At 47.4% G+C, this 21,251-nt stretch overlaps 2 protein-coding genes across 4 annotated transcripts in view; one reads left to right on the top strand and one right to left on the bottom strand.

The window, feature by feature from the left end:
* Positions 1 to 18,949, bottom strand: part of CCDC187 (coiled-coil domain containing 187) — a 34,214-nt gene extending 15,265 nt beyond the window's left edge. The window contains exons 1-10 of one of the 2 annotated variants that reach the window (XR_014507192.1): positions 18,691 to 18,944; positions 15,667 to 16,125; positions 11,248 to 11,328; positions 10,930 to 11,099; positions 8,806 to 10,301; positions 7,750 to 8,405; positions 6,780 to 6,850; positions 6,089 to 6,660; positions 5,299 to 5,392; positions 2,304 to 2,401 (exon numbers count right to left, since the gene is read on the bottom strand). Coding sequence is in view for 1 of the 2 variants with exons in the window: in XM_083423425.1 (XP_083279551.1) it covers positions 2,304 to 2,401; positions 5,299 to 5,392; positions 6,089 to 6,660; positions 6,780 to 6,850; positions 7,750 to 8,405; positions 8,806 to 8,937; positions 11,248 to 11,328; positions 15,667 to 15,985 (2,023 nt within the window). In the remaining variant the exon portion in view is untranslated. Of the gene's footprint in view, positions 1 to 2,303; positions 2,402 to 5,298; positions 5,393 to 6,088; positions 6,661 to 6,779; positions 6,851 to 7,749; positions 8,406 to 8,805; positions 10,302 to 10,929; positions 11,100 to 11,247; positions 11,329 to 15,666; positions 16,126 to 18,690 lie in introns of both variants that reach the window. The other variant, XM_083423425.1, reaches the window with a different exon arrangement.
* Positions 18,950 to 20,332: 1,383 nt separating this feature from the next.
* Positions 20,333 to 21,251, top strand: part of GPSM1 (G protein signaling modulator 1) — a 54,740-nt gene continuing 53,821 nt past the window's right edge. Inside the window, exon 1 of one of the 2 annotated variants that reach the window (XM_083423679.1) lies at positions 20,333 to 20,518. In XM_083423679.1, coding sequence (XP_083279805.1) covers positions 20,457 to 20,518 — 62 coding nt within the window. In that variant the 5' untranslated portion in view covers positions 20,333 to 20,456. The remainder of the gene's footprint in view (positions 20,519 to 21,251) is intronic. The other variant, XR_014507208.1, reaches the window with a different exon arrangement.

Below are 21,251 nucleotides of genomic sequence, written 5' to 3'. Positions count from 1 at the left end.
AGCGCTTTAGAAAAAGGGGTTGGGGAGCGGGGGAAAAACTCAAGAATCACAAGACATTTTCGTCTTGCAAAGCAAGCCCATAGAGAAATTCGTCCTGCGAAGCACCTCTGAAAACGGAAAACCCTTTCGTCTTGTGGGTTTTCCGTCTTGCGAGGCATTCGTCTTGCGGGGCACCACTGTAAGTGCTGTGGGAAGAAGGGCTTTCTTTAGAATCTACCCAATAATATTTGTGTTTGGCAATCATCAGGTGGTGGCTTTTCTCATCCTGTTCTGACATTTGCCTGCGTAATGCCCTCCTCTCCCTTACGCACGTGATCCTGAGTGTTTTAGAGCACAGAGAGTCTCGCATTAACTGTCTGAAGTGTCACACGCCCTATTTAACTCCCAGGAGGAGCAGTTTGCATCTCAAGGTATTATTCAAAAACCACTCTCCAGCCCCAGTCTGCTAAATTGCTTCTCGCTGACACCCTTGCAGGGTTTAAGCAAAATCCAACAAAATTCCTAATTAAGATAAGCAATGGAGGAAGAGAAGATTAGGTGGTTTTTTTTTTCTTATTTTAGGCTGGACAGCAGTCTGTTCCATCAGTGGCAAATTCTCTGCCCTGTTTTATAAACAGTGTCAGCAATAATAATTTAATCCAAATTCATGAGGCTGCACTTTTAAAAACATCGCAAAACAAGCTGCCTTCTATCTATCCCCACTGGCCCATCTAGCTCAGCATTACCTGCACTGACTGGCAGCAGTACCTCTGCGGGTATTCCCAGCCCTACCTGGAGGAACCACAGGGGATTGAATCTGAGACCTTCTGCACGCAGTGGCCTTCTGCAGCAGAGCAATGCCCCATACCCTACAAATAAAGATTATAGTCCTTGTGGTTCTGGGGAAAGGGCTGAAGATGCTGGAACTGAACCTGCAAATCAGGTGTCTTGTCATGGAGTTGCAGCTGCAGCAGGACTCTGCTCCAGGGATGGGAGGCTATTGCTCTCTGTTTGGGATAAGTGGGTGGTTTAAACCAGGGGTAGGCAACCTAAGGCCCGGGGGCCGGATGCAGCCCAATCGCCTTCTCAAACCGGTCCGGGAATCAGCGTGTTTCTACATGAGTAGAATATGTCCTGTTATTTAAAATGCATATCTGGGTTATTTGTGGGGCCTGCCTGGTGTTTTTACATGCGTAGAATGTGTGCTTTTATTTAAAATGCATTTCTAGGTTATTTGTGGGGCATAGGAATTAGTTCATTCCCCCCCCAAAAAAAAACATAGTCCGGCCCCTCACATGGTCTGAGGGACGGTGGACCGGCCCACGGCTGAAAAAGGTTGCTGACCCCTGGTTTAAACCTTGCCAAAGGCACTACAGTATTTTATAATCACCTTGTGCTTAACTAGTAAGAGAACAGCGCTCTCTGGTGGCATAAACAAGACAGTGGAGCCCCTCCAGGGGGACATATATTACTGTATAGCTTGCATTAGTGGAGAACAGTAGTTTAAGAGGCACCTAATGAGTTCAGATATTGGAACTTTGGGACTCCCAGTCTCTTGATTTCAAACAGGTGCCTACATCGCACTCATTTTGGTGGCTACTAATAACATTCCTGTTTAGACAAGCCTGTCCGGATGCTTAGAAGGTTTAAACTATGGTTGCACATTTTTTTATTGATAATTTGTTTTATCTCTTTGTATACCTCTTTGAGCTTTTGATTTGTTTTACAATCAAGCAGTATATACATTTTATGAAATAAATATAAAAAGAGAAAATATATGCTGTCTTAATTAATTAATATTTTATTTCTCCTTTTTGCTGTATGAGTTTGATAAGCAGCAAGTTTCACATTAAAAAGTGATTGCTGCATTGCAGGGGCTTGGACTAGATGACCATTGGGTCCCTTCCAACTCTACAATTCTATGAACTAAGTGCCTTTACAAATTGTCTGCAGGCAATAATAATAATATGGTTTTTTCATCCTAAGGTCCGGCACACAAAGAAAGGTCTCAGATGATGATTGCAGGGCCCAAATCAGTTCATATGGGAAGAGAGGGTCCTGAAGGGATTGGGGTCATATGTAGGTCAAGAGCAGCACTTTGAATTAGGCCTGGAATCTAATTGGTAGCCTGCACAGTTTCTGAACTGTCTTCAAGGGCAGCCCCACTCCACCCTAGGCTAGGCAGCAGTCTATCCTAGAAGTCACCAGAGCATAGACACCAGAAATTAGCTGTGACTGGCTTGGGTGTAGCTTGGTGGAAGGCACTCCATGTAACCGAAGAAGGGAGGGAGAGAAGAAAAGGTTTGGGAAGAGCATCTCCTCACCCTGAATCTTCCTATGATAGGGCTTCTCCCTGGGGTCTTCCATTCTGAAATTCTGGTGGGGGGCAATGCAGGTTTCCATCAAGGGGCTGGTTTGTGGCCTGATATGAACAGAAAGGGAGAAACATAAGCTGCATTTATTTATTTGCCGGACCATACTGATTAAAAACAAAGACCCTTTGGCAGTCAACGTAAAATGAAAGATTCCTATGAAAAATCACAATAATAAAAACAGGCTTTGGAAACTAGGGGATGTAAGCAATCAATCAAGTAGTGCATACATTTTATTAATTAATATGAAATCAATATATCAATCAGGTTCCTCTCCAATAACTAAACAGATGATTTGTTTTTAGTACGAGAGAGAACAAGACAGCTACTCATCCAGAAAGCAAGGGAAAGTGATTACTTTCTGACTTTAGCATGCCACACACACTCAGCATAGAAACCTAGAATTGCAGAGTTGGAAGGGACTCCCAAGGCTCATCTAGTCCAACCCCCTGCAATGCAGGAATCTCAACTAAAGCATATCAGACAGGTCCTCTGCTTAAAAACCTCCAATGAAGGATGGCCCACTGCATTCTGAGGTTTTCATATGATGAAAATAATAAGAATAATAAATTTTTCATTTGCTGTTCTGCCCTCTTTTTCTCTGGCCCTGCCTACCACTGGCAGGTGGCCTCAGAAGGCTTCCGAGAAGACAATGTGGTCCTCAAGTTGAATAAAGTTCCCCCCCTGGCCATCCCTGTACAGAAGACGGAAGAGCATCTGACATTCCTGGCAGAGATACCAAGGCCAAGTCTTGGAAGCCCCAGGGAACTTCTTCAAAGACTTGACTGCCAAGCTGAGCTAAAAGGATTAGAGTGAAATGTGTGAAAAAGCTAATAATAATAATAATAATAATAATAATAATAATAATAATGGACATTTTATGGAGCTCCAAGAGAAGGGACAGAACAGCAGCAGATAGAAGGGAAATGTTTTTATATCATCCACATTTAACTAGTAAGAGAACTTAAAAGGAGAATAAGAAGGAGCTCTCCCACTGAGCTATGACCCCCTAAAATAAAGTGAGACTCTATTTCTCATTTTTGCTGAATCAAACAGGGAACACAGGAAGGCACCAGCCCTACCTAGGGATGCCTTTGGGGCTGAATCTGAGACCTCCTGCACCTGGGATGCTCTGCCACTGCAAACCCCCCTTTGTTGATGGTCAAGGAGGAGGGTGCCATGGCCTCCTGCTCTCACCCCCCAGCTCCCAAAGAGAGCACCTTAATACCTCTAATCTCTCATACCGCAAAGGATGAGGAGTTCAGAAGAGACAAGGTAATCACACTGATCAGGGAAAATAAAACCCAGCTCAGCCTTTTTCGTCTGGTTTCTGCACTTTGTCTCCCAAGCCAGGTCAGCCACAGCTGAGGATCTCTTACTGCATCTCGACAGAAAGGAGTTTCCTGGGACTGAAGACCCCCAGCTGTTGCTGTCTCCCCGTTTTGTGGGGGAGAAGGAATAATAACCCAACCCCCTGCAATGCAGGAATCACAGCAGAGAGACCAGGAAATTCACAGTTGTCCCAACACAGCTCAACTGAAAGAAATGGAAACCGTACGGATTGACCACAGGATCTATCCCAACCTCTTCTTCTCATGCAGCTGCCCCAAAGGCAAGTCCCTGAACAGCTGTGGGGATCCTTTGGCGCACCCAACTGGCATGGCCTTTGCACGGGCTGGCAGTGCCACCCTGTGGTCAACTGTAGAACTGCTCTTCTTTCTTTATCGCATTTATAGCCCCCCTTTTTCTCCAGTGAGTTCAAGAGTGGTGGTGATTCTCTTCATGGAGTCCCCACAACAACCCTGTGAGGTAGGTTAGGCTGAGAATGAGTGACTTGTCCAAGTGAGCTTCATGGCTGAGTGGGGAATTGAACCCTGTTCTCCCAGATCCGACTCTGACACTCTAACCACTACACAACACTGCTCCTCTTCTCTGGGTTCATATTAAAACACCCACACAAGCAGGCACCACACAAAGCCAAGCTTTCCAAATTGTGTGTTACGACACATGTGTCAGCGGCACTGTGTAGTTGTGTTATGTGAATGCTCCCCAAGCTCCTCTCAGGGCCGGAAAGGGGTTAGTTTAGCTTCCTGCACGCTGGTAAAGATGGATTACTGTATTGTGAAATGATGCATGTGTTAAAAGTGTGAGAAGTTTGGAAAGCTCTGCCATAAAGGAACTGTTCATGAACAGAAAGTCACTGTGCTTTCCAAAATCCTTGGACTACCATTTGCAGAAGCTGAAAGACGGAAAGGGGCTCTCTGGTAAACTGGAGCACCCAAAATCCTTTTTAAAGATATTTGCATGTTGCATTTGGCAAGGAGAGTTTAGAACATAACAGCATAAAGAGAGCCCTGCTGGATCAGGCCATCTAGCCCAGCATCCTGTCCTCACCGTGGCCCCCAACCACATGCCCCCAATGGGAAACCCAAAAGCAAGATCTGAGCGCAAAAACTCATCCCTCCTGTGGTTTCCAGCAACTGGCTTTGAGAAACATTGCTGCCTCCATCTGTAGTGTCAGAGCACAGCCATCGTGCCTAGTAGCCATTGATAGCCCTCCCCTCCACGGATTTGCCTAATCATTTTAAATCCATTCATGTTGGTGGCCATAACTGCCTCCTGCAGCAGTGACTTCCATAGTTCAACTCTGTGCTGCATGCAGATTAGACCAATTCATGGAGGAGGAGAGGGCTCTGGATGGCTACAAGCCACAATGGCTCTGCTCTGTGCTTCCATAGTCAGAGGTCGTACCGGTTGCTGGAAGTCACAGGAAAGGAGAGGGCTCTTGTGATTGGGTTCTGCTTGCAGGTTTCCTGCAGGCACCTGGCTGGCCACTGTGGGGACAGAATGCTGGACTGGCCATTGGCTTGGTCATGCAGGCTTTTCTTGCATTCTGATGGGGCACCACAGCAGCAGTGAAGGTCCATGAGGGTCAGGAGGTGCTTACCTTCGGGTGAGGAACTGCAGGTGTGGTGTGGCAGCTGAGGCACCTGGCGTCTCGGGGGAGGGTCCTCTTTGAGGTTCCCTACTTGCAAGAAAACCTTTAGAAGAAAAGGAAGGATTATGTACAGACGGCTTTAAGGCCTGAGACCCAAGCTCAGTTTTTTCACAATGAGGATGACGTCTAGGTGTCAAATGGGTTTTAATAGGTAAGAATCGTAGAGTTGGACGGGATCCAGAGGATCACCCAGTCTAACCTCATGCAATGCAGGAATGTGCAGCTGTCCCATGCAGGGATCAAACTCACAACCTAGGCATTATCAGACCCACACTCTAACCAACTGGGCCACCTTCAGAGAGGATATATTAGTTGCAATTTAACCCTCCAGGAACCCATGTGTGTGGGTTAAAGAGAGTTTTTAAATCCCATCCTTGGCAGCCAAATTAGAAGTATAGGAATTAGGCTACAAAACCTCTTCTTGAACAAGTCCAGGAACAAAGTAAGCTGGCTTCCACCTTTCTTACCCCTCTAAGCAAAGAAATCAGACAACAGACTGATTACTAACTCAAGAGTCTTGCATTGGTCTTCAGCTACAGCAGCAATACAAACAATGCAGGTAAAATACTTATATTTACAGTCAAAACAGTTTCAGGCTTTTGCTTGGGAATGGAGCAAGCATAGAGCATGTCTGGCTGAGGAGAGAGTAAAGGGAGGAAACAGGAAGTTACATATTGAGTGCTGGGATAGCTCAGTTGGTAGAGCAGGGACCAGCAACCCAGGAAACGCCTCAGCTCACCTTTCCACCTTTCCTTGATGTTTTTTGCACTGGCTGCATGTTGCTCTTCCACCTCAGAGGAAAGATCCCTCTGCGGTCCCTCACCATGAACTCTGGCAATGGACAAGAAGGCCCAGATCCTCTCCATGGCAGCCTGGGTTGCTACTGCTGCTGCTCCTTCTGGAAGGAGAGAGTTCTCCTGAGCATGCAGTGATGGACTACGGAAATAGTTGGGCTCCCAAAAGGCATTTTCACATGCTGCAGGTGGAGCCTCAGGCTTTGAGGTGGCAGAAGGTCGCTCTGACAGCGATGGGGGTCCCGTTGGCCACCCTTGGTCCCCTGAAGATTCAAGTGGCCTGTTTCTGGCCCTCAGCCTTTTTGTCTCATTTTCCAGCCGTTCACTGAGGCTCCTGGCGAGAAGGCCAATGGCTCTGACTTTCTCTTGTTTGCTTCTGTGGGGAGAAAGTCTGGACAGTTCCGATGGGGCAACGTCCAGGTCCCTCAGCCTTAGAGGGCTGTGACTAACACTAGTGCGAAACAAATCTGAGCTTTCGGTCACTTCTGCTGTCTTGGACGCCTCTGGGCACTCCTCACTGACAAGACAAAAGAACCAGAAAGGAAGGAAAACATTATTCAAAACCCCCAAAATAGCACTAGTTGCTTCAATCCTATCCCACTCCTCAGCACCTGGGAGCAATGGCAACCATCTTACCTGGGAAACCCCACCTCACCCCTCAGAAGAGCACATGATGTTTGGCGGACCCAATGTGAGACTTCCGGTTCCTGAAATGGAAAAGAGCATCCACTTTGCAAAAATGCTGGAATTATTTTATAGGGCGGGCTTTCCCCAACCTGGTGCCCTCCAGTTAGAATCTCATTTCCTGTCATTGGTTCAGGGCCTCCCTCCCAGAGCAGCAGAAAACAAGCTTGCTCCATTTTCCATGGGGCAGCCCTTTAGATATTTGAAGATGGCTATCATATCTCCTCTCAGTCTCCCTTTCTTCAGCCTACCCAACTCCCTCAGCCATTCCTCTTAAGGCTTGGTTTCCTTTCTCAACTTGATCACCCTCCTCTGTCCACATTCCCATTTGTTAATATTCTTCTTAAATTGCAGCACCCAGAACTGGACCGAGAACCCCAAGTGGGGTCTGACCAAGGCAGAATAGAGCAGTACTATGACTTCCTTTGATCTGAACACCATACCTCTGTTGATGCAGCCAAAAACAGCATGGAGGGGTTGTTTTTTACTGCTGCATCACACTGTAGACACAGGTTAAGCTTGTGGTCTACTAAGATCCGTAGATCCTTTTCATAAGTACTACTGGCAAACCAGGTGTTCCCCCATCTTATATTTGAGCAGCTAGCTATTCCTGCCTACATTTGTCCCTACTGAAATTCATTTTGTTAGTTTGGGCCCAGTTATCCAATCTGTTAAGACCATCTTGAATCCCGATTCTGTCTTCTCCGGCATTAGCTACCCCTCCCAGTTTGCTGTCATCTGCAAATTTGATCAGCATCCCCTCAATTCCTTCATCCAAGTCATTTATAAAGACGTTGAGGAACACTGGGACCAGGACAGAACCCTGCTGCATTACCCTTTTTTGCTGCTCTCTCTTGGACTTTTGAATTACAGCCCACCAACCACTCTTTCCACCAATCAAACACACATCTTATATCCTTACCGGGCTCCAGTGACTCTTGGCGTACTTCGTGGACGCGCTTCCCCGGTTGAACTTCCCGCCTACTTCCTCCTCTGTGTAAGCCTTTCTCCTCCTGCTTCTGCTGAAGGCTTCCTTCTGCTTCCTCTCCACCTCTTTTAGCCTCCTCTTCCTTGCCTCCTGCGCCTCCCTTAAAGCTCGCTTTTCTTCTTGGGCCATCTTTCTCCTTTCTGCCATCTTCTGCACCATAAACTCCCGTACCTCATCAATATTGTAGGGGATCCTCTTCCTCTGTCCATCCAGCCTGGGCTGGTTCTCCATTCGGGAGGCCTCCTTCACCCTCCCCTTGCGGATGGCCGAGAGTATTCTGGGGCACATCCATCCAGTGTCTGCAGATGCACTGTGGACCTTGGGGGAATCCTTGGTTTCCATCCCATCGGAGCAACCTGCTTTACCCTTGCTTCCAGTTTGCCTTTGCAGATTTCCTGCCTCCCTTTCTAGATCTGGATATTCCTGGTTCCTGCAGCCTTGGCAGATGTTGTTCAATCCTGCAGCACCATCTGCTTCTCCAGCTTGTGCTGGTCCTCTCTCCATGGCATGATCTTTGCGGTGCGTGCCACCTCTTCTTCCTAAAGAGCTTTGTTCTACCTGGGACATGGTCAACAAACCTTTTTCCGGTTCTGTGGAAAGCATGAGAACACCAGAAGAGCCTGTTGGATCAGGCCAATGGCCCATGTAGTCCAGTATCCTGTCCTCACAGTGGCCAAATACCCTTAAGAACCTGGCAATCAAGACAGACTGCCTCTGGAGCTGTCAGTTCCATAAGAATCAGTCCAAAGGGGGCCCATCCAGTTCAGCATCCTGCCCTCACCATGGCCAATAAGATGTCCACAAACAGGACCCACTTTCCCTTTCTCTGGTTTCCAGGAACTGGGTTTATTTTCTTAAACCACCAGTTAACAACGAGGCAGCAATGCAACAAACCATGCTTGTTTCAGTGGAGATCTATTTTCACAATTATTTTTAAAGCTTTGCTCTCAAGAAATGGGAGTGGGGAGGAAATGTCAAAAGTGGACATACCTGGGGTGCCCTTTGCTGCCATCCATAGAGAGCTGCTGTTCCCCGGCCTTGGGTATTTCTGGGGTTGGCCCAGGATCCTCCTGGCCAGCTTCTGGCCTTCCCTCCAGGCAGAAGGACCAAATAAATGGGCTCCTAGATTAAACACAGCAGGAAAAGGGTCTTTGAGGAGTGAGACACTCTCCAGACAGCTGCATTTGTACCTGCAAAAACTCTGGAACTCCCTCCTTATTGACATCAGGCAAGCAGCTTCACTGTAATCTTTTCAGCACCAGCTAAGAACAGTTTTCTTTAGACAAGCCTGTCCAGGTGTTTAGAAAGCTGATGTGAGTTGGAATCTATTTTCACACTATTATTAACTCTTCAGATGTACTAAATTATCGTTGCTACAGATAGTTTTAGTTTTTATCCTTTTTTGTAAATCATTTGGAGGGTTTCTTCTAGGATCAAGCAGGGTTGTGAACAACATAAGAATAGCCTGCTGGATCAGGCCAGTAGCCCATCTAGTCCGGCCTCCTGTCCTCACAGTGGCCAACCAAATGCATCTTGGGAAACCTGCAAGGAGGATTCAAGCACAAGAGCCCTCTCCCCTCCTGTGGTTTCCAGAAGCAACTGGTATTCAGAAGCATTGACCATAGAGGCAGAGTAGAGCCATCCTGGCTAGTAGCCATTGATAGCCCTCTTCTCCAGGAATTCTGTTCCTTGCTTAAAGCTCTCCTTCACTGGAGATTTTAAGTGGATGGTGGATGGCCATCTGTCAGGGATTCTTCGGCTGTGATTCCTGCATTGCAGGGGGCTGAATTAGATGACCCTTGGGTGTCCCTTCCAACTCTACAATTCTAGGATTCTTTGCGCACCTACCTGAGCTTCCTTTCCCGCTCCTCCTTCCCATGAATAGATTAATATTTTACAGCCAGTGTGGCTTAATTTTTCATTAACTGCTTCAAATCACTAAGTGCTAAGCGCTTTGCCTCTGACCTCCCATCCATCTCACCACCGACAAACGATGAAAGGGACCTTCCTGGGGACTGAGGCTGACAGTTCCCTTGATGAATGTGGGTGGCGGCGGCCCTCCCTGCGAGGGAGGCACACTAGGCATTTTTCAGGCCACTCGTTAAAACAAAGCAGGAGGGAGGAGGAAATTATTGTCTATTTCATACATTTTAAACAGGGTTCAGCGAGCAAAAAGCCCCCTCCGCTGATGGAGCAGGAACAGGGGATAAGTTTACAAAGTTATGCCTGGCACAGGAAAAAAATAGAGAAAAGTTTTCTTTCCTGTCTCATAACACCAGAACTTGTAAGCATCCAATGAAGCAGAAAGTTGGAAGGTCCAGGATGGATAAACGAAAGTCGTTCTTAGTTAAACTGATGGGCCACCAACTTCAATTACTTTAAAATAGGACTGGAAAAATTCACGGAGCAGGAAAGGTTTATCAATAGCTAATCTTCATGAGAAAGCCAGTGTGGAAGATGGAGTGGTTAGAGTGTTGGTTGGGAAACTAGGATTGTTGTTGTTTAGTCGTTTAGTCATGTCCGACTCTTCGTGACCCCATGGACCAGAGCACGCCAGGCACTCCTGTCTTCCACTGCCTCCCACAGTTTGGTCAAACTCATGCTGGTAGCTTCAAGAACACTATCCAACCATCTCGTCCTCTGCTGTCCCCTTCTCCTTGTGCCCTCAATCTTTCTTGGGCTCCAGGATCACTGCAGATGGTGTCAGCAGCCACAAAATTAAAAGACGCCTGCTTCTTGGGAGAAAAGCAATGACAAACCTAGACAGCTTCTTAAAAAGCAGAGACATCACCTTGCCAACAAAGGTCCACATAGTTAAAGCCATGGTTTTCCCAGTAGTGATGTAAGGAAGTGAAAGCTGGACCATAAAGAAGGCTGATCACCGAAGAATTGATGCTTTTGAATTATGGTGCTGGAGGAGACTCTTGAGAGTCCCATGGACTGTAAGAAGATCAAACCTATCCATTGTTAAGGAAATCAGCCCTGAGTGCTCACTGGAAGGACAGATCCTGAAGCTGAGGCTCCAGTACTTTGGCCACCTCATGAGAAGAGAAGACTCCCTGGAAAAGACCCTGATGTTAGGAAAGATGGAGGGCACAAGGAGAAGGGGATGACAGAGGATGAGAAGGGTTCAAATCCTTCCACTTGCACATGAAGCTCACTGTGTGGCCTTGGGACAGTCACTTTGCCTCTCAGCCTAACCACCTTGCAGGGTTGTTGTTGTGGAGATTTAATGAGGGGGGACATGCTTGTGTTGGGAAATAACTGGGGAATACCAGTTAATCCTGAAGTCCTGCAAAAAAAAATAAATGCCTGGCTGGCTGCATGGATTCAAAAAGCATGAAATACAGGAATGAATGAATGAATGAATGAATGAATGAATGAATGAAGAATTGGTCCAAGCAGCACACAAACAGTCCACCATAACTTTACCTCTCTCTTTCTGAGATATCTCAGGGGGAGGAATCATGTGCGATTTGCGCCTCTTCTCCTTTCCTGACGTTCCTCTGCGGCCTTCACCAGTGAGAAAAGTCACATGATACATTAAACTCAGATTTTGACAATGCACCACAAAACCACAAATAAATATATATTGGGGGCTGATTCTCCAGCAGCCGAATCCTGCTATCACTTGGACATTCCAGCACCTTCTTTCCATCAAAGGGTTCTGGGAACTGTCGTAGTAGTAGTAGTAGTTTGGATTTGATATCCCGCTTTATCACTACCCATTTACCTCCTGTTGCCCTGCAATTGTATACATACAATTGTGTATCATCTGACCCGTCTACTGCAATTATTAAGTTTGCAGGTGACACTACCATAATGGGTTTAATAACAGGTGGAGATGAATCAGCATATAGAGGGGAGGTCCAAAAAATATCTACATGGTGCCTAGAGAACAACTTGCACCTTAATATCAGCAAGACAAAGGAGATGGTGTTGGACTTTCGGAGGAAGAGAGGAGAACTAGCCCCACTGTACATCGGGGAGGGCTGTGTGGAGAGAGTCTCTTCCTTTAAATTCCTAGAAGTTTATCTCAGTGAAGATCTTACTTGGAAAATCAATACAACTACTGGTCCACAATAGAAAGTGTCCTTTCATACTGCATCACGGTGTGGTACGCTGGCTTGACATAAACTTATAGGAAGTGCCTACAGAGGATGATGAATACAGCACAAGATATTATGGGCTGTCCCGTGAATCTGCTGGATGACATCACGGAAGAATGTTGCCTCAGGAGTGTGAGTTAAATTCTCAGGGATGATTCACACCCTGGCCGGCACTTTCTTGATCTCCTGCCCTCGGGCAGAAGATATAGAAGCATGATTAGTTGCACCAACAGGGTAAAGAACAGCTTCTATCCGTGGGCTGTTAGGCTGCTGAATGAAAAGATAACAACAGGGCAACTGACTTTCGAGTTTGGTGTGTGTGTGTGTCAGTAAACGAGGGGAAATAAGACTAAGAGAGCTGAGTGGGGGATGCTCATGTAATCTCATTGTATACAAGTTGTACAAGTGACAATAAAGTATTTCAATTTCAATTCCCAGCAACCATCAGCAGATTACAGTGCCCAGAATTCTTTGCATGGGGAAATGTGCTTTGAATGTGCACACAGCCTTTATAAGTGAACTGGTGTAACATTAACAATAATTTTGACAAACTGGGCTTCCGGGTTGGCGCGCCCGGCAATGGCGGATTTCCTCCGTCTCGGAGGAGACTGCTCTCCGAAAAGAAGGGTCTGACCGCCTTCGGCGAGGCGGAGACCCGCAAAAAACCACGGTCGGAGGAAGACCATGGGCATGGGATCCGGCGCGTGCCAGTAGCGCCTCCCTTACTCGCGGGGAGACCCGGTTACGGGCTCCGGAGCGAAGTGGGGTGAGTAGCGCGGCACTTTGGATCGACCGCTGTTTTCAGGGAGTGAAGCCGCACAGCTGCTGTCGGGAAGCGCTAACCTCTCCTGTTGACATTTGGACTAAAAGAACTTCTTGTAAGTAAATGGAAATTGGATTACAAATCATTGAAATTTGGCACCAGGTGGAAGGCTAAAACAGGAAGCCCACCTTCCACTTTGTAGAAAGACCAAGGCAAAAGTGTGAGAACTGGAGCCTCTAAAAGGCATTTTCTAAGGAATACAAATCTGTCACCTAAGCTCTTTAAACCCCCCTCGGAAGCAAGGAAGAGGGGGAGATTGTTTCAACAGTTTATAGCCCTGCAAAGCAGTATACTTTGATCTTATCTTCCTTCATCTCGAGCCCGGGACCGGGTTGCCAAAACGAGGAAAAGAATCTTTATAATAAGAAATAATCAATAAGAAGAAATGGATTAAGAGAGAACTGAATCTTTTGCCTACTGTTGGGTGGAAAGGAAAAAAGGAGTTAATTGATAACTGTCTTTGAAAGGTGGATGAAAAATAACCAGAGGAAACTGTAACCAGTCGGCTGTGGAAAGTTACAGAAACATATTTGGATTGTTATATTTGTTACACTTTTGGATAGAAACTTTCACACAGGCTGTAACTTTACAGACTAAATATAAGCATTTGACCTTGACAGTAAGATAATACTGAAAGAACAGACTTGGGAACATGGAGGGGAAAATAACAGCTCTGTTTGAACAATTTCAAAAAAACCTGTCTATTCTGGAATTTGGCATCTCTGATCTGAAGGAAAATTTACACAGCCTGGCACAAGAAGGAAAAAAATTAGTAAACTCGGCTCAAGGAATGGAATTAAACCAACAAGGAAGGATAAATGAGAAGAATATGGACTAAACAGAACAGGATTTGTCCTTGCAAGAGGAATCTCTGGTGGAAAATACAGAAATAGAGTCTCAAGTCGATGGACAAAAAGTGGACTATGAGAGTAAAGAGTCCAAAGGACAGATTTGGAAAAGGAGTGCCATGGATGGACGAAAAGATACAGATTTGACAAGATATATTTTGGAAATTGGCACTCTGAGAAAGTTGGAAGAAGTGAAATCTAGCAACTCTAAAGAAAGTGTGGAGCAAGCTTTGGACAATTTTTTGACTTACAAGAGGAATTACAGAGTTTGGGCAAGCTTGTCCAAAAAGGTTAAAGGAGATGCTGAGGGGAAGGTGATCTGGGACATAATTTTAGATTCGAAAAAGAATTTGCAAACAGGTCAGAAAGATGATTTGAAGGCCTCGGACATAAGACAACCTGGCTGATGGACTGAATTCAGGGATTGGAAAGACTCTAAAAATTTGTAAAAAGGACTGGCAGTACCCGAAACCGGGGGGAAGAGATGGGGGGGAAAATTGGAGATTTTTAAATAAGATTTTTAAATAAAATTAGGCAAAATATGGTTCTAATAAGCATTTTGAGGGGATGACGGAAGGAATTTAATTGGTTCCAGGGAGCAAACTAAGGAAGATGAAAATTAGGATATAAGGGTATATAATCACAAGGTTTAAGTTTAGAAGTTTTAAGGTAAATTCTTTCTTTTTTTTCATTATTATTGTGTTCTTTAAAAAGGGTAAAGCTGAATGAATGAAAAAGCATTAAAAGTGGGATGGAATTTGCCGATCAGATTAAAAAATTGGCATACAAAGAGGGAGGTGGGGGGAAGTCATGGAAACAAGTTAAGGAGAAAAAGGGAATGTGAGACTCTGTGTTGTATGGGGTATTTTTGTGTTTGGTTTTTTTTGGGTTTTTGGTGTTGGGGGATGGGGAAGAGGGTCTTCTTTTTTCTGTGGGGTATCTTTTTCTTTCTTTTTCTTTTTTTACTTTTTTTATTCTATTTCTTTTTGATACTTAATGTCCTTTCCTTTTCATTTTTGTTTTTTGTGGATATGTTTTGTTTTGGTGTTATGCTATTGGAAAATCTTAATAAATATTATTTAAAATAATAATAATAATAATTTTGACAAACTGGGCAAATTCCTGCGCAAGACAGCTATTAGCCATGGTGGCAGAGCTCTATCAGAAGCAGTGGTCCTTTGAATATCAGTTACTTGAAGCCACAAGAAGGGAGGCTGATCATGTGCTTGCATCCTGCTTGTGGGCTTCCCATAATGGGCATCTGGATGGCCATTGTGAGAACAGGAGCCTGGACTAGATGGGGCCCCTTGGCCTGATCAACCAGGGCTCTTTGGGTGCTCTTGTGAAACCTCCAGGCCAAGAGGCAACCTATCCATAGCTGTCAACTGTCCCTTATTTGGCGGGAAATTCCCTTATCCCAGCGCCATGTCCCGCTGCTGTCCCTTATTGATGATGTCCCTTAAATTTCCCGGGTTTCAAAGGAAGCAGCTCCTCTCCCTCCCTCCCTGCTGGCCAGGGAGGAGGGAGGCTCCAGCTGTGTTGCTTGGCTGCGTTGCTCACCTAATAAGGAGTCTAAGAATGACTGGGGGGTGGAGCTTGCATGCTTTGTGCTGATCAAATTGACCGCATTGCCTGGGGACTCGCCTTTGCTCAGTGCTTCCCAGCGGACAGGTGATGGTGGTTTTCCTTGCTGCACCCCCTTTGCCGGGTTGCTGCGCTGTGGGAACCACCACTTGAGGCTTCGTTTGGCTGCTGGGCTAGCTGGGCTTTCTGCCTTTGGCTGGGGAGCTGGTTGACTAAAATCCCTTATTTTGGCTGCTGGTCCCCTATTTTCAAATCTGTAAGTTGACAGCTATGAGCCTATCTGGATTCCTAGGTTGTTAGAGGCATTCGACCACTGTGAGAACAGGATGCTGGACTAGATGGGCCATGGACCTGATCCAGCAGGCTCTTCCTATTCTCTTAATAATAATCCTTTGCAGGGATTTCTGCACTGCAGGAGGTTGGACTATATTATCCTGGCGGTCCCTTCTAATGCTACAATTCTGTGATTCCAAAGCAACTAACTTACCTTCAGAAGCTGGATCTGGAGTGTCAACAATGTGGGCAGCTGCCTTGCCAACCTTCCTCTTGAGAGTCCTTGTGCCCGGAGTGGGGGCACTCCCCCCTCCCAGGGCATGGACAAGACACTGCCGTTGCTGCTCCAGTATCCGCTGCTGCAACTCCTGCAGCTTCTTGTCTGGAGGGGACTTGCTTTTGAGAGCCTCCAACAACTTCTGAGCAATATGACAATGTCCTGGGATGCTGGCTTTAGATTTGGCCAGGTGGCTCCCACCCTCCATCCCCCAGCCTTCAGTTGGGGGGACCAAGGAAGATGGATGGAGCTCCATGGACCCCCTTCCGATGGATGGATCTTGGCAGGATGGGAGTCTCGTCGAGAGGCCAGCCTCTACCCCAGAGTCACAGGATCCAAGGTCCCAATCCTGGGTGAAGGGGTGTCTTGTCCATCCCAAAGGAATCCTCCTTCAGCCTAAGGGAAAAGCCAGGAGGGTCATTGCAGAGTCCCACCCACCCATTTGCAGGAAAGAGGAATCCAACAGGTACAGCTTCCCAGGCAGGTAGGAGCAAGGAAAGGAGCTGAGGAATTCAGAGCTGGCCCTGGTGTTTGACTGCTGAAGGGGAGGTCAAGGTTGCTCTCTGCCCAGACTGGTGGTGGGAAGCAGAAGCTCTGAGACCCTTAGCACCATTCAAAACTTCATTAAACACAATGGGTAGAAAGGGAAAGGATTAGTTTCTGAATTGTATATATATTGCTTAATGTAAATTATGGATCTATGTTGGATATTGGCACACAAATTGTTCCTGAGGATTGCAATAAAATTTCAGAACTGCAGCCATTAAGGTCTGTTTCCAGTTTTCTTAGGAAAAACTCCTTGAAATCACTACACAGATGGTACTGCATTCCTTTGCAAATGTAAAAAAAAAAATGTTTTCTTCTGTATTACCTTATTGTTGGAGGGATTGCAATAAACTTGGTACATAGAGCCATAGAATCATAGAATTAGAAGGGAACCCAAGGGTCATCCAGTCCAACCCCTTGCAATGTAGGTTGTCATTTATTGTGTGGGAATGTCAATTTGTGCAATTTTTTTGGAATTTAATTTTGACAGAAATTATAACTCTTACCAAAGACACTATTGTTTGATGTCCAAAATCAGCGTGACTGAATATTTTTGATGATACCAATACAGATATATTGTCAAAATAATTGGTCATATACCATATTTTTCCGTATACTGTATAAGACTAGTTTTTTTCCTTTAAAAAGAATGTCAAAAACCAGGTGTTTGAGAAGGCAGAGCTCTGTACATTATATATAATATTGTATAAGTAGAGAGTATATTTTTTACCATATATATGCTGGCATCTGCCTATCTTGGAAGACAATGGAGCACCTGCCATATATATAGTATATTGTATATATACTAAGTATACATAATAAGACCCTGTGTGGTGTGGTATTTAGTGTGTGGGGTAGGACCTGGAAAAGACCAGGGTTCAAATCCCCAATCATCCATGAAACACACTGGGTGATATTTGGGCCAGTCACTCACTCTCAGCCTAACCTCCCCACTCCCCATTTTATCCTCCCAAGGCCAAGGGAGCTTCATGGCCAAGTGGGGGGATTTGAAACCTGTGCTCTCCCAGGTCTGAGCTTACGATGGAAGGGTTCACAGCATTAGCACCCCTGAAGGTAGCAGGCTTGGATTCAAGCAGAAATCAGGCATGGCTCTGTCTCCCAGCTGCCCAGCCTGCAATCTCACACAACTCCCAACTGTGGCTTTTGTCCTTCTAACTCCCAGGCAGTTGAGGGAGGAGGGACCCACCCATTAATTATCTGGCACAGAGCCACTTCCTTGGTTACTTTAACTACCAATATTCAGTCCATTACCTTGCCAGGAAGCTAGCCTGGCTATTCCAGGAATTACATCAGTACTGGATCCAGGAATTAGAAGGGGGCTCAGGCCAGCGATGCCAATCTGAATAAAACATGGGGTGCAGGTAAACCACGTCCCACATAATTGATCACATGCCACAGCAATACCCATCAACTTGGGGGAGGCCGGCCCCCTCAAATTTTTTATTTTGCTTGGTCCCCAGGAATTGGCTCCTATGGGTCAGGCGTACAGTCTAATACCCTCCCCAAATAAATAACAATATTTTGAAACAACAGAGAGGCAGAGACTCATAAATAAACAAATAAATGGGATTTCCTTGTGAGTTACCTGCCTCTCGGGACGCGGGTTGCGCTATGGGTTAAACCACAGAGCCTAGGACTTGCCGATGAGAAGGTCGGCGGTTCGAATCCCCGTGACGGGGTGAGCTCCCGTTGCTCGGTCCCTGCTCCTGCCAACCTAGCAGTTCAAAAGCACGTCAAAGTGCAAGTAGATAAATAGGTACTGCTCCGGCGGGAAGGTAAACGGCGTTTCCGTGCGCTGCTCTGGTTTGCCAGAAGCGGCTTAGTCATGCTGGCCACATGACCCGGAAGCTGTATGCCAGCTCCCTCGGCCAATAAAGCGAGATGAGCGCCGCAACCCCAGAGTGGGTCACGACTGGACCTAATGGTCAGGGGTCCCTTTACCTTTACCTTTTACCTGCCTCTCACCAGGACTTCCTGCTGCAGGATTTGGCTAACATTTCATGCCTGGGTCAGCAAATGCATTTCAGGATCTGTCTCTCTGCAACGCTATGGACTCCTGCAAGAGGCTTGCCTATTTAGATGGCTTTTTAAAATTAATGGAGGAGCGGACTATTGATGGCTACAAACTAGGCATGATAGCTATCCTCTGCCTCCATAGTCTGCAGGAGGGCAGAGGGCCCTTGTGTTCTGGCCCTGCTTGCTGGTTTCCCACAATGGGAATCTGGTTGGCCACTGTGAGAACAGGTTGCTGGGCTGGATGTGCCCCTGGCTAGATCCAGCAGGCTCGCCTTATGCTCTTAACAGTTAAAGCAGATAATAGATTCATAGAACTGTAAGGGCTCCAAGGGTCACCCTTTAAAAAACTGATAAAATAAAGATTTACTTGCAGGTTACCTGTCTCTCGCTGTGACTTCCTGCTGCAGGATTCGGCTAGCATCGAATGTCCTGGATCAATGAATGTGTCTTGGGATCCCTTCCTCTGCATATGTGGAGAGCATATGTGGGGCATTTCATTGCTTTTTCTCTGCTGGCAACAGGCAACACACGCCTCCGGTTTATGTTTTCCCTGACAGCAGCTGTGTGTATCAACACTTGCCTGCCTGGGCTTGCCAGTCCCTGGCACTTCCTTCTGTTGGAAGGAGAGAGGAGGAGGAGGACCTTGGCAGCATGCAGAGTCAAGCCTCCACACCTCCCTCTCTGCTGCTCTCTTGTCTCAGTTTATTGCTCCGGGAATAGACATTCCACAAAGCTTAACGTTAAACTGTGGAACTTCCTCCAGCAGGAGGCAGTGAGAGCTACCAACCTAGATGGCTTTAAAAGGGGGATATTGGGTTAAACCACAGAGCCTAGGGCTTGCTGATCAGAAGGTCGGCAGTTCGAATCCCTGTGACGGCGTGAGCTCCTGTTGTTTGGTCCCTGCTCCTGCCCACCTAGCAGTTCGAAAGCACATCAAAGTGCAAGTAGATAAATAGGTACCACTCTGGCAGGAAGGTAAACGGCGTTTCCGTACGCTGCTCTGGTTCGCCAGAAGCGGCTTAGTCATGCTGGCCACATGACCCGGAAGCTGTACGCCGGCTCCCTCGGCCAATAAAGCGAGATGAGCGCCACAACCCCAGAGTCGGTTACGACTGGACCTGATGGTCAGGGGTCCCTTTACCTTTACCTATTGACAGCCCACTTTGTCTATGCTCTGCCTCCAAGGTTGGAGGAAGCAATGCTTCTGGATACCAGCTGCTAGGAGTCGTAGGAGGTGAGAGGGCTCTCCTGCTCAAATACTGCTTGTGGGTTCCCCTCCCCCCTAAGGGGCATCTAGCCCTGCAACGCAGGAGCCACAACTAAAGCATCCCTGACAGGTGGCCATCCAACCTCTGCTTAGAAACCTACAGTGAGGGAGAGTCCACCACTTTCGGAGACCACAAAATCACAGAACTGTAGGGTGGGAAGGGACCGGCCAAGGCAGGAATTCTAGCTGGCCCAGGCTGGGGAAACGGCGACCACCTGCGGCGAGGTCCCTGTGCGATCAGCAGTACAGCAGGCTATGGCCGTTGCTCCAAGCGGAGTCACTTCTCTCGCGTAGGGGCTCCCAGCACAGAAAGGTGGGAGGAGGCTGGACAACAACCCCTTTCCCGTGGATCGAGACCGTTTCGTTCCAACAGCGACCAAAATACCGGAAATGAGGGTGCTCTAGGCGACCCCCGAAGGAGGGCGCCCCGTGGCGGCAGTGGGACCTTCATAATATTTATATTTTAAATCCAAACCCGGAGATGGGGTAGAATGGGAAAGACGTTGCAAAGGAATCAAGTCCTTTAAATTCAAGACAAGTTTCCAGTCCTCATGACCCAAGAGGATTATATTTTTTTATTTTTTGGCGCTCGGGGTGGTGGTGGGGAATATAGCCCTGCGTCAATCAGCGCCCCCAACTTCAACGTTACACTTAAGCTTACTTTCTGTACTGTATTTGAGGCAGGGAGACATAAGCACCCGCCCTCCCGCGAAAGCGCGCAGGCGGGCGGGCGGAGAGGTGGGCGTTGACGTCAGAGCCGGGGGCGGGTCGCCCTGCCTCCACGGAGTCGGGGGTCCGGGTGAGCCGCCGTTGCCGGCCGGCTGGAGGCGGAGGAGGCGCTGCCCGCCCCTGCCCGCCTGCCTGCCCTCCCGCAGCGATGTCCCTGCTGGCCCCCGAGAACGCCCTGCCGGAGCCCCCCGACAAGAGGTTGCATTCCAGGTAGGGCAGAGTGGGGGCTGGACTGACAGCCGAGGCGAGGCGAGGGGCGCCTCCTCCTCCTCTTCCTCCTTTTCGCTGCCCCCCTCAGCGCTTTGCGTTCAGGGGCGAAAGCTTGCCGGGTTCCAGAGACATGGGGCTCCTCCCCGCTCGGGCCTTGGGAGGTTTTCCAGGAAAGAAGGTTGCCTCCCTCGCCCTCCGGGCTGGAGGCAGCCCCCTCCCCGTTTCCCCTCTGCGGGGTCTCCCTAACCCCAGGACCGTCTGCATCTCGCGTGCTCTCTGCGTGGTTCTCAGCCATTATTAGGAAATTGGTCTATTTCCTTTTGGGGTGTTGTGGAGAGAAGTGTCATCTAGTTTCCCAAGGAAACTGCTGGCTGCAATAGGTAGCCGAGGCTCTGCCCGCTGCAGGTTCCAGCACTCACTGGCAGCAGCTATCCGGAGTTTCGGACAGAGGAAACTCTTCCCCGCTCCCAAAAATATAAAGTAAGGTTCTGCTTCTCCTGGGATGAATTAAATAGGAACGAAGGATTGCACCTTCTACAGAGCCAGACTGCCGTCCCATTTAGCTCAGTGTAGTCTACTACACAGAATGGCAGTGGCTCTCAAGAGTTTCAGGCAGTGGGGCGTGCTCAGACCTTCCTCTGAAAAGTACAGTGAAGTTCTAGTCCTCATGGTTCCAAATAAAGGACTGAATTAAACAGGAAACATAGGGGCCTTTGACACCCTAGCCTATGGG

Source organism: Podarcis tiliguerta (assembly GCF_965153285.1).
Source record: "Podarcis tiliguerta genome assembly, chromosome: Z".
Classification (NCBI taxonomy): Eukaryota; Metazoa; Chordata; class Lepidosauria; order Squamata; family Lacertidae; genus Podarcis; species Podarcis tiliguerta.
Note: the sequence above shows the minus strand (reverse complement) of the source record. Positions and strands in the feature narration are given on the sequence as shown.